This window comes from Pollachius pollachius, assembly GCF_949987615.1.
Source record: "Pollachius pollachius genome assembly, chromosome: 2".
Classification (NCBI taxonomy): domain Eukaryota; kingdom Metazoa; phylum Chordata; class Actinopteri; order Gadiformes; family Gadidae; genus Pollachius; species Pollachius pollachius.
In genome coordinates this window covers 41,921,635-41,934,548 of record NC_136935.1, presented here as the reverse complement: position 1 = coordinate 41,934,548, position 12,914 = coordinate 41,921,635, and the positions used below count along the sequence as shown (strand labels likewise).

Sequence of the window (12,914 nt, the reverse complement as noted above, 5' to 3'; positions counted from 1 at the left end):
GAGTTAAGTGGAATGGGTGTCGTGTATATTTCCTGTGTACTAATATGCTACTGCATTGGGTTTGCACTCAAATGGTAATTAAATGTACTAATGTAAAATAATACATTTGAACAAAAAATTTTGGATGTGATTTCATAATATTAATACAAAGGTATATTTACCAATGTCGATACAATTTAAAAAAAGTATTGGAACATACATTCTTTAAATAACTAAAACCCATCAGTGTCATCATAGTGTCAGTGTCATCATAACAAAAAAGTGTCACAAGAAACATCTTGCAGCAAGTGGTTGGCAAAGTAGAGGAGACAACATGAGAATGGTGATAGATAACAGGTATCCATCGATGGTAAAATAATGACAATGTCAACACATTCCCTCCTCCACATTGTGTACGTCTCAACAAGTTAGGATTAGCATATCCTTGCTGGCAGTGCTAATGGGAGCGCAACAAGGCATGAGATGATTACCTCCATATGCTGGCGGGTGGAGACGGCTGGATTATAATCCAGACGCTTTTTAGGAGGCTTGAGGCCCAAGGGGCAGCAGTGAGGAGTATGAGAAGGAGGAGGAGGTGGAGGAGGAAGAGCAGCAGGAGGGAAAGCAGGTAGGTGACCATGAGGTGAAGGAGGATAAGCGGTGGTCATGAGGAGAAACCAAAAAAAAAAGTAATGTGAGAACCAGTTAGAGATGTTTGGTCACAAAGTAACACACCACCCTATGATTATATGAACACATAAATATTCAAAGATTAGCAGTAACATTTCCCAAACTATGGCTTCACTGTGGAGTTCCAGTTCATAAATGACTATATACTTAACAGCTAGATGTATAATTGTTAAGGGTGCTCCAATCAGGTAACGATCAAGGGGTCTTTTTCCTTTGTGTAGCATTATTTGTTTATTTAACTATTGTTAACAACATTCTATATTATGTATTACAATTAGAGCTGAGAAGGTATCATGAATTGACAACTGTTTATTTATGAGCAGCATGTTCAACAAATTCAACCGACCTTTAAAGCCATTTTAGCAGTGTAGAGAAATTGCCCTGTGTGTTTTGCACTAATTGATCGGCATCTGATCAACATTCATAGAAACCACATATTAAACTATTAAAAGTGATGATCACTCGGAGCACCCTTAATAATTGCAATGCAAATATAATGCAATTTAGGTAATCGTGTGCACACATTCACACACCTGTCCCTCTCTTCTGTTGTCTATCAAAATACCACAATACTCAACTGTCTCTTCACAGTTCTTGCATAAAGAACATAGTAAAATGAAAGACATACTAACATTACCTGTTAACTTTAAAATAATTAAACTGTGTTAAAGACCACACACACAAACACACACGGTGCTACAACCTACGTTATTTACACAAGCACACACAAATGTGCTACAAACTAAAAAAGACACACGCAGACGCACAAACACACACACACACACACACACACACACACACACAAACGCAAGCATGCAGAGTGTAGGATGGCAAAGGTTTAGCAGAAGGAGCAGATAAGGGGATAGGCGTGTTGGGTGGAGAGTGCACTCAAACAGCAGTTGTTTAGTTTTGGTTCACAAGTGCAGATCATCTCCAGCACACTGAATCATTGCAAGTCCTTCAAAAGGTAAAGCCTGTTGTCCTACCTACCCCAGAACTGTTTTGGACGTTCTGGTTCTAGTCGTTCCCCCATGGAGTGAGGACAAAGGGTGAGTTTGTATTCATTTGACAGGCTTATCCAGTGAGGTGTAACACTGAGTATATTGACGGTAGAAATATGACAATATAACCCAACAACACTGGTGAATAGTGCTATTTCACATTTCTAGCGGAATATTGAGAAGAAAAGCCTGGGAGTCATGTACTGACACTCTACTCCAGCATGGACACAGAGGAGCTGCCCCCAACACACTCGCTTCATCAGGCAACTTAGGCGGGCAGTCATTTGAATCCAGCAGGGGGCGCTCAAGGCTCAATACTCGTAAATAGTAACCCTAACCCAGCAGGATTGAAAATAAAAAAATGTATTAAAGGCCATTGTGTAGAATCTAGTAGCAACTAGTGGTGTGGTTGCAGATTGCAACCATCTGAATATCCCCCCATCAGAAACATACTTTCTGTTCTGTTGCTTCCACACTGAGCTGTGTGATTGGTGATGACTGGGCACCAACATGACATGAAGACAAGAGTTTCACAGTTAAAGATCCCGTGTCTAGCATTTAGCAGCATCTAGAGGTAAGGTTGCCGATTGATTGTGATGTCCTTTTCCAACAGAGGGTTAAGTTTCTCAGACAGAAAGTAGAACAGCAGGGTGAGTGTTTGTGGGGATTTGGGGATTCCCTCGAGCATGTGTATGTTCTGGGCTACTGTTGCAAAATGCCGGTGCATTTTCTATAGTGGCATATGGCGACCTCAGTAGAAGAGGATCCCCTCCCTTTGCAGGTATAAAGAGCTAATCTTAATGATAATCACAAACACGATTCCTATTTTCATTGGAATATACTTAACTAAAACACACTTATTATTATTTTACCCCATTCCTGCCAAGTCCATTCCCCTTGATGCCACTTTATTCAACACACTGCCCCTTTCAAATAACAAAAAGAAATCTTCATTAACGATTGGCACACGGCCAAGAGCCAAGAGTTCTTTCTAATTTTTTTAAAAGGCAACATCAGGCCATTGGCCCGTAAACAAACAATTTCAAAGAAGAAGAAAAAATATGCACTCCGTTTTCTTTCCTCTTGTTTGAACATTCTGTTATTGTTTGCCACGAGACTAAACAACCCAGGAACAGAAGAAACAAACAAAATAACACACCCTCCCTCTCAAAAAGGCTGAGGGGGGGGTGGTTAGGAGAGGCGGGGAGGAGGGGGGTGAGGGGTCACAGCACTCAACAGTACCTCATGCCCAAGCAACTACAGTCTCACCCCTTTCTACTGGTGCAAAACACAAAATGAAGAAGATAAAAACACTTGTGGGTGGGTGGATATAGACAGTGTACACCTAGGGCAGGCTGTGCTTTCAGAGAGAGAGAGAGCGAGAGCGAGAGCGAGAGAGAGAGAGAGAGAGAGAGAGAGAGAGAGAGAGAGAGAGAGAGAGAGAGAGAGAGAGATGGAGGTTGACTAAAGCCCCCAACTTACCGGTCTCCCAAACTCCAGCTCTGAAAAGAACTTAAACCAAGGCTCGTTCTCTAAATCTATATCATCAAAGGTCTGAGGGAGAGGCCGGCCAGCAACATGTTTAGGAGGAGGAAGAACAATGACAGAGACAGGGAGAGAGAGAGAAAGAGAGAGGGATGAAGTTCATGGTTAAGATCAGACTGGTGATGCTGAGGGTTCGGAGGAGAATGTCAGTATAGGAATGGAAGGTTACCGTCAATAATTGGCATGGCGGTGAAAACAAATCACCCACAATTTATGCTTGACGGTTCAACAAGGAATTAAAGCAGAGGAATAAAAGGAATAGTTGCTGCAGCTGCCAGTTATGTCACACTGACTGCCCTTGGAGATAGTATATTAATGGGGATAATGAGCATCGCTTCCAGCGAGGGCTTTGTTCAGTCTCATCTCTGTGGCCTGGCAGCCTCACCAACTCCACCTCAGTGGTAAGACTGATAATCTGAGAAAATACACACAGGGTCTTGCAAACATTTCTTGCTTAGTTCTGATAGCAAGCGTATCAAGACAAATTCCTCCTGTGTTAATACCTTCTGTGTGACCCTTACTCGGCCAACAAACACATTCCGATTCTACTGGCACCGACTGGCACTGCAATTATGTATTTCATTTCATGGCCTTTTTTTTATATCATACAATGAATGGTCAAACCATTACACAGGCATTTTAAATCATCACAGGTTTAACCGACTTGGCTGTAACATCTGTTCTTTTCAGCGCTATGTTCAAGGAAAATGCTATAGAAACATCTTCATTTATCAGACGTTGTGGCACTAAACGCTTACAGCTACTTCCAATGTGTAGCTGTGGGGCATGTTTGTCTTGCTGCTCTCAGTGTGTTTTAATGCTAGCTTGGACGGGAACCCAGAATCAGTGAGTCACCAGTGCCTCACAGGCTACGGGAGCTAGCAGGGTTTCTGAATGTTACTGGGCCATTACATTTGACTTGCAAAGTAGAGAACTTAAGCTCAGAGACATGGATGAATCACGGTTGATATACTAAGGGGGCTTTGTGTTAAGACTGTACGGAAAGCGCCGGCCCATTGAAATGTAGGGAAATTCCCGGAGATGGTTGGTTAACTTCTGATCTCTGATGGACATTAAGTGTGTCTCACCGATCGCTGTATGTGCGTTAGAGTGGACATATAGCGCGTTGGTTTTAAGTGATGCACTATTTATCCTGTTGTACAAGGCATTTTGCTACACATTATTACCTGCACATGAAGCAAATGGGCCAAATAACACACCCACACATAGAGATCTACGTTTACTGCCATTTGGCTAAAAGCCATTTCCCCTTCACAGGTGATTTACATAGCAGAAGAATCAGATAAATGGCTTATTAATGTAACGGCTCTGAAACACTCTGTCTTCTCTGCCTGTGTCTGTGCCAGTGCTGGCTCCTTCCTAGCAACTGATCAAACTTGGAAACATATTTTTTTACTACGACGGTTTGTATTCAAGGATGACGTTTGGCATCGTTGACGTCTAGAAGGTGACCACAGGGGGTCTGAATCAAAACATAAATGGGTAAACTAAACAGGACCCATTTCTGCATTTTCAGTAAAGCATTAAGAGACAATTGTACGTTTACTTAAAGTTGAAATCAAGAAGGGATTAATTGAATGGACTTGTGATTTTATGGACAATAAATGGCTTGAGAGAAAATGGGGGAAATAAGAAAAATAAAAAAGCAGATTCCAGATCAATGACCCAACAGAAAGGTGTACAGGAGGAGCTTGGGACAGCAAGGATTAATGTGATGCTCCTCAGACACACCTCTCTGTATTGAGTCAAGGAGGAGCTGTGATGTACAGGAGGGGTGAGGGGATGTGTATCTGGACATCACAGAGTTACAATACTCACTGGTCTCTCCTGCGCCAATATGGAGGACTTCCCAGGCTCATACTCAAATATGCTCTTGGGCTCTGCCCTGTACTTCCTGGTATCCACCTTCCTGTCCGGGGGACCCCACTGGTTCCTAGGGAACAACATGGACCACAATGTTAAGACAAACCTTGTGTGACCGACAGACATACGGTAAGAAAAGTCTGATGACAGATAGAAGTATGTTATAGGAAGGTATGCAAACATACAAAGAGGCATATGGACAGACAGATAAGACATGCAGACAGGCAGGTAGGCATATATACAGAGAGACACACACACAGACAGGTAGGCATAGAGATTCAGATAGACATATAGACAGACAGGCAGGCAGATATATAATGAGACATACAGATAGGTAGGCAGACTGACAGACAGACAGACATACAGACACACCGACGGACCAACAGGCGGATAAATATAGACCTAGAGGCTTCAAAGCAAGGCGCGTCACAAGGTTCAGAGACGGCCTGCTCTGGGGCTGGTCACCATATCGACCCAACACACACACACACAACAGCCCCTACATGTCGTGGGACTCCTTCTCCCGGTCGCTGTCCCGGGTCCTCAGCTGGAGGAGGGAGGCCATGGGTGGAGGCGGTGGGGGAGGCACGGGAGACGGAGGGGGCTCCCGGGGGCCCGGGATCCCCGGCTCACCCGACGGGCTCTTGGCCAGGGGCCTGTAGGTGTGTGTCCTGGGGGGAGGGTGGGCCACGGTACGGTCCGTGGACATGCTGTGGGCCTCTGTGACGGAAGGATGACATTTTATTAATAATTAGTATTTTACAGCAGATGAGGTGGAGATGAGGAAAGATGGAGACAGCCTCACATCAGAGATTTTCTCTGAATATTTGAGTTAAAGGTGACATATTATACCACCAGGTGTGAGTGTGATTAGCCGTTCCAAGCTGTTTTGGAAATCTGCCTCTTCTGGCATCCTAAGTGTCTATCTAGATGTGTGCTGGGTGGATCAGTCTACCAGTCTACCCAGTGGACTTTACCAAACATTGCTAATCTATCCATCATACATCTAGGTGGACACACGCCCACTTGTGATGTCAGAGGAGGCAGATTTATGAAACGGCTTGTAACGGCTAAACACACTCACACCTGGTGGTCGCCTTTAAGGAAGAATATGTCACCTTTAAGGAAGCTAAATGCATTGGAATACAGCCTTGTATAGTTTACCCGATAGAGCAAAACACACAGACACACATTTCAGGACCATCATTAGTGTTGTACCGTTGTTTATCAAGGCGTACGTGGCGTTGTAGGTATCTGAATAATCGTCGTCTGTGGAAAGAAGAGACAGCAGCTGTCAATGTATTGGCACAGAAAGACCTCTTGATATACACACACTCAAACCACTGGGCTACACGCACATCTGCTGGGCTCACCACCCGTTTCATAGCACAGTGCGTCAACGATTTACACCAAGATTATCACAGTTCTTACTGACATTAACACCCTTCAAATATATAAATATATAATTATATATTTTTGCCCACTTACAAATGGCCCATAAGTAATCCAGATATAACAAAAAACAAGGTCACACTGTCCTTCTATTGGTCCACATGAGTTTTCCGCAGAACATAGATAAGAGTCATAACATAGATAAGACTCTGATACTACTAGGAAACTATTTAGACACCAATTAAGAAGTAACAAGATATACACAAACTAAATAAACACAGGACGGTAAGTAGGCGTGTGCGTGCATCCGTTTGGAGTCAAGTATGCATCAAAAATGTGCAAGCACATCGGTGCGCTTGAGTGACAGCGACGGTGCGAAATGGAACAAACAAGCTTTGTATTGACGATCTGATTTAGTGAAGCCTAAAGCAATATCACGGGGTTCCCAGGCCACCTCACTATCAATTAAATATGATTTCATCCAAACCCACCGCCTCTATATCACACTTTCTCTTTCTCTCTCCCTCCCTCTCTTTTTCTCCCTCCCTCTCTTTTTCTCTCTCTCCCTCTCCCTCTCGCTCTCTCTCTCTCTCTCTCCAGCGTAATGAGATTTGGCACTAATGTACCTCTTCTCCTAACGAGAGCTGTCACGCACGCACGCACAAACACAAACAAACACACACACCTCCATAAAATGACAATACAATACATTCAGCATGTGGTAGGTCTTGTCCAAACCTACATTGAGTACATACAGCGTATACTTGAAAGCACATGTGGCGCATAACCCCCCCCCCCCCAGAGTGGAATAAGAGTGGAATAAGCCTATGGAGCTTTATATAGTAATGGCTCCTCTGTGCTCACACAACCACTCTGTCCTACCTGCTTTGTGGACCATGTGGATCTGCTTGAACATGGTCTTGTACCAGTCCTTGGGCCGGTCCACTGTCTGTAGGGGATAAAGACATAAACACGTGACTTTCTGTTTGACATCATGTTGTCAGTCCGATAACGGAACACCCCAGAGCAGTCTTTGGCATTAGATATTAGTTACTTCATCTATAACATTATTGGTGTTTTGTCAGCTTAATCAGCTGAAATGCTAATATTCTTCTCTAATATTTGAGCATAATGTTTTTGTGTTCAACCATCTGGTAGAAGATTTTATTTTGTCGTCAATGTTGGGTTTGTAACACATTATTTGAGAACTGTTAAAAGGCAGAGGAGTCCTGTTAACGAAAAATAATGCCATCCCTTGGAAATTTATTGGCCGATCAGGATCGACTATCCAACAATACTGTTGGACGAAGGGGAAGTTAATCTGTTGGCAGTGGGAGGACATCGGACACAGTTCCCGCTCGACTGGAAGAAAAGGGAGGCATTTAAAGAGCAGAGAAAGGCAGTCTGTATGACCAGTGTGGCCCCAGATGGCATTGGGCTGGCCGGTATGAACAACCAATTACTGCAGCGCTCGCTATGGTTACCCACCAGAGAAGCCGCAAAAATGCTAACTCTGACACTGAGCATATGTGTGTGTTGTCTTCCCGGCAACTTTTAATTTACCAAATTCTTTCTCTCGCTTCTATTGCCCCGCCTGATGGTTTTGTCTTGACACTTTTCAGAACCCCGTTTTAGAAACTGCTCCTTAGAAATTGGTTAAGCAATTTTAGGAGTCAACATAGAGGTCACTAGCACACATGCGCACATCCCACCCACTTGGGGCATGTGCACACACACACACACACACACACACACACACACACACACACACACACACACACACACACACACACACACACACACACACACACACACACACACACACACACACACACAGGCAGAATGACCAGAATGCACAGCGGAATGAGCCGCATACAATACCATTGTAGCAAAGACCATGCATGGGCTGCTAATCACAACAAGGCCACAAAAGGAGTGGGAAGGAAGGAACAAGGGGGGGGGATATAGCACATGAAAAGAGAGAGGAAGTCACCGAGAGGGCAAAGTAGAGAGGAAAAGGCTTTTTAATGTGCCGGTCCAAAGCCGTTGACAGCGAAACATAATCCCTTTCTCCTGGGTCTGCTCACATATCAGAGGAAGTGGGAAACTGTGTCTAATGAACCAAACGCCCAGACACTCCACATTCCTGCTCAAGCCTCCACACAGCACCTACGCCCACCTGCTCCACCTTAGATGAGTCCATTAAGCCTTTATGTTTAAATCAAGCCCATCATCTACCACACACCCCATTAAGGGGAGTAGATTACTAACCTCAACTACCAACTACCTCCCCCATCAGAAGGAGTGTATGTGGGCCTCATCTACCACCCCGGCCCCCGCCCAGAGCAGTGTATGTTGGGCCTCACCGTGCGTATGGCGATGGGGATGCCCGTCTCGTCCACGGGGCCGATGCCCTCGTAGTGGGGGGCCTTGATGAGGGACACCTTCCTCTCCTCCTCAGAGAAGCGGGCGATGGGCAGCGTACTGTAGAGCCCGCTGGAGTGGCCTGACGTCACCGTCTCCCGGGTGTAACACTCGCTGCCCTCTGTGGCACCGCACACACACACACACACACACACACGTGAAGAACAATGACAGAGAGAGGGAGAGAGAGAGCGTGAGATTAACTTTTTAAAATCCACGCGAACGCAGGGCCACACAACAACGTTTTCTAGATAAGAGTGTGTAGCCCTGTGTGAATACGTATTATCTCTGATTGGATGTGTTTGTTCGTTTTTCCTCTCGAGATATAAAGTCAAATGATAGGACTAGTGTCTCACTCCTGTGTTAGGATCCAACCACATGCTGTCAGAGTAACCAGAAACCTATATGAAGCTGTATTCAGTTGCATTCCCATTGTGTTCTTCACAACTGTAACGCTTAGCCATTAGATAAGAGGACTTCAACAGTCATTTGTGTTATGTCTACGCAGTTAGTAGTTTGTTCAATAAATACTGTAAGTCCAACCCAGTCCAATATTGTTAGATTGTCTACAATCGTACGCGATGTTACCCTGCTGTTGCACATGGTGTTGTGGATAACAGATACTGGTAACCAACCATCACAATCCCAGTAGGGTGTGGTCAGCCTAAACAAAGCCAAAATACCAACAATGAGGATGTTGAGTGTGTGTGTTGGTGCGTGCCTTCACCTGAACTCCTGCTCTGCCTGTGCAGCCCCATGTGGAGGGAGGCTGGGGGAGGAGGGTAGGCAGGGGGGGAGAGGGGCCTCTGGGGGGGGCCTGTGCTTCCATTCATGGCCTGAGAGAGGACCTGGCCCTGGGGGGGGTCACGAGAACCGTCACAGACAATCAGGTGTATTGTAGGGATAGGCAGGTTTAGGGTTACATTCACTGTACAGTTGATCATGTGATAGGAAAAAGATCCAGGTCCTTTAGAGTTTGTTATATTAAAAACATAGGGAAAGGAAATCAAAGTTAATAGGTTAGAGATGGACCAGTAGAGAAGAAATACACACACGGTCAGGAGAAGTGATATCGTGTGTCATTAGAAGGTGGAGAAAGTAATGCTGAATCTGGAAACATCGAACATGAGATGAGTACAGTGTGATATCAGGTTAAGGGGAGGGAGAAAGTGAAAGACGGACCGTATACTCCGACACAAAAGTAGAAACCAGCGTCAGCATCACCCAGACAGCAATTAAGAGAATCACAAAACATCTCGTTAAAGTGAGATGTGTTTTGATTTGTGTAGGGGGATGAACGTCTTCCAAGGGTAAATAACTACACTCAGCCAAGTGACTTGTGTATCGTTAACAGTATAATCAAACAACAGAGAACACAAGAGGCAGACAAAAGATTTCCCATTTTAAAAGACAAAGAAGATGAGAGGGGGGAATTTCAAAAGGGAAACTTAATAGTCCATTATGCCGACAATAGGGGGGAACAAAGACATTGTGACGCACATTTTGTTGACAAGGGACCTCAGCGGCATGAAGCTGCAAGTAGGTTAGAGCTGACAGTTAGTGTAGGGTAAACAACCGCAAGAGGCACCACCTTTTGGGAAGGGAGTAGGCTGGGGGAGAGGGTGTCGTTGGCAGTTAGTTCAGGGTAAACAACCAGTAGTGACACCACGTTTCGGGAAGGGAGTAGGGTGTGGAAGCGGTAGAGAGTGACGAGTTCTAACCACACAGCAGGAGGGTAACGGCGGCGTTTTTGGGCAGGCGGTCAGGGGGTTGGTGGTGGTGGTGACGTGGGTTACAGCAGGGGTCATAATTACATTAGCCACAGCGGGAACCACAGTACAGGCAGTGGTGGCGGTTAGCGTGTCGTCCGTGGCGACGGAGGCGGCAGCGGAGCTGGTGGTGGAGGTCATGTAGGCAGACAGGTGGCTGAGGGTGGAGGAGGAGGGTGTGGGGGAGACGCTGGGGCTGTCCAGGCCACAGATCTGCAGCTCCTCCAACAGTCCTGTTGTGGACGTGGACGAGTACTGGCTGAGGGCCGACACCGTCCCCGGAGAGACCGACGGGGACGGGTAGCGGACGCCACCACCCGCTCCTCCAATGCTAACGGCGGCGGTAGGAGCTACCGTGGTGTAGGAGAGGAGGGGGGTGGTGCTGCCAGCCCGGGATGGTGTGTACGGCATGGGGGAGAGGGCTATGGGGAAGAGCAGCCCCGACTGGTAGTGGAGGGAGTCTGTGCTGTGGCTGTGGTAAGGGGGGCGCCATGCCGCAGGAAGGTCAGGGGGGTACAGGCCCTGGTTGTGGGGAGGGAGAGGGGTCAGGGTGGGGTTTGGGGGGTGGGAGGGAAATGGACAGTGTGTTCAGTGATCTTTCTGGCCATACAATAGAGATTGATGGGAGGTACCCGGGTGACGTTGGACAGAAGCTACACCCTGTTGTGGGATTGTATAAATAAAGAATCATGGTCTTTATTATTGATGTTTAAAGCCCCCTTGTGTGCTCCGTCCAAACCTATACACAAAATGCTTGCTCTCCGGGAACAGAAAAGCATAGATTAGTGTCAAACTAATAACTAGTGCATCGATTAGTAACCAGTGCATCGATGTGTGCAAAGTGTGTAAAGGAAAACACTTTGCACACAAAGTGTGAAAAGAAACACTTTTACCATACCAGATCTCACACACACATCCACACATCTTCAGTTAGTTTGGATAAAGTTGTACACGCAGTACACCCAAATACACACATCGACAAACAGCAGAAGAATGCACAGTTTCCTATTTGGATTTGGGGTTCAGGAGCTCGGTTCTGTACCAACAGTTTGGCCGGCGAGGGCCGCGGAGGAACGGCCGGGGCGCAGTCCCTGCTTTCAGCCGCCCGGCCCGGAGGAGGACCCAACGGCGGGGTCCCGTGGAGCGGGCGGGAAGGCGAGGCCCTCTGCGTCGCGGCTGGGGGATGGATGCTGGAATCTCTACGGGGGGGTGGTGGTGGAGGGGATGCGGAGGAAGGGGAAGCCAGGCTCTGGGGTTTGGGGGGCTGAGGGTGGGGTTCGGGGTGGTGGAGGTGAGCCGGAGGGTCAGGGATGGTGACAGGGGTCAGCTTGAGGGAAGACACCTTTCGCTCTTGAGCCTGGGCGTTAGCTGCGGTGGAGGTGCTACTGCCAATATCGTTTGAGACACATCCTAAGCCTTGATTAGCCTGTGGGGGGACACCTGGAGGCAAAGAGGTGGAGGTTGTTCTGCTAAACTCGGAGAAGGAGTGAGAAGATTGGCTTAGCAAGGTGTAGGACTCTTTCCATGCCTCACCCTCATTATGATATGGTGCAAAGGTATGGGGATTCAAACTAGCATCCAGGGCCTGCAGGGAGCAGTACGCGGGGGGGTTAGTATCGGTGGGGAGGAGGAGGAAACTCTCCCTCCTGGGGGGCGGGAACGGCATCGCGGTGGAGGCCTGGTTTGTCAATGAGGAACATGCAATTAAAAAGTTCAAAACATAGTGTACCATTTTGAAGAAATAATTTTGTTTTAAATGCATAACTTGGGGTAACGTTTTTGTTTCCTGTAGATAACATATGAGTACAGTTTATTCCCTGTAAAAAAAGTTTGTTCAAAGGAATTTTGGAAGCCACAAATGCTCATGAACAGTACAAATTAACATGCACCACAAAAATGAATATTTTCATTAGCCTTTCAATAGCCAGTTAGAAAACAAACACTTTTATCAATAATAAACAGCATTGCATAATGACGGAGACCGGGGGAAAAAAATGGCAATTGCAAGGACAAGACAGGAAAATGACTAATTCTAAACTCACACAGTACAAATGAAGTATAAACAGTTTGAGTTTATCACATAATTTGTCAACAATGTATGATGAATATAAGAGTTAAAGAGGCATGAACATCAAAGCAATGAAGATAGGTTTCCTGAAAGACCGAATAAGTGCATGAGAGAGAGAGACAGAGATTGAGACAGAGAGATAACGAGACAGAGACAGAGAGA

The 12,914-nt window shown here is 46.1% G+C and overlaps 1 protein-coding gene across 1 annotated transcript in view; it reads right to left on the bottom strand.

Moving 5' to 3' along the window:
- Nucleotides 1-12,914, bottom strand: part of sorbs2a (sorbin and SH3 domain containing 2a) — a 47,238-nt gene that overhangs the window by 15,255 nt on the left and 19,069 nt on the right. Inside the window, exons 6-16 of the mRNA XM_079730344.1 lie at nt 12,218-12,362; nt 11,727-12,124; nt 10,730-11,206; nt 9,643-9,769; nt 8,858-9,036; nt 7,374-7,440; nt 6,318-6,368; nt 5,603-5,819; nt 5,055-5,169; nt 3,153-3,224; nt 471-527 (exon numbers count right to left, since the gene is read on the bottom strand). Coding sequence (XP_079586470.1) covers nt 471-527; nt 3,153-3,224; nt 5,055-5,169; nt 5,603-5,819; nt 6,318-6,368; nt 7,374-7,440; nt 8,858-9,036; nt 9,643-9,769; nt 10,730-11,206; nt 11,727-12,124; nt 12,218-12,362 — 1,905 coding nt within the window. The remainder of the gene's footprint in view (nt 1-470; nt 528-3,152; nt 3,225-5,054; nt 5,170-5,602; nt 5,820-6,317; nt 6,369-7,373; nt 7,441-8,857; nt 9,037-9,642; nt 9,770-10,729; nt 11,207-11,726; nt 12,125-12,217; nt 12,363-12,914) is intronic.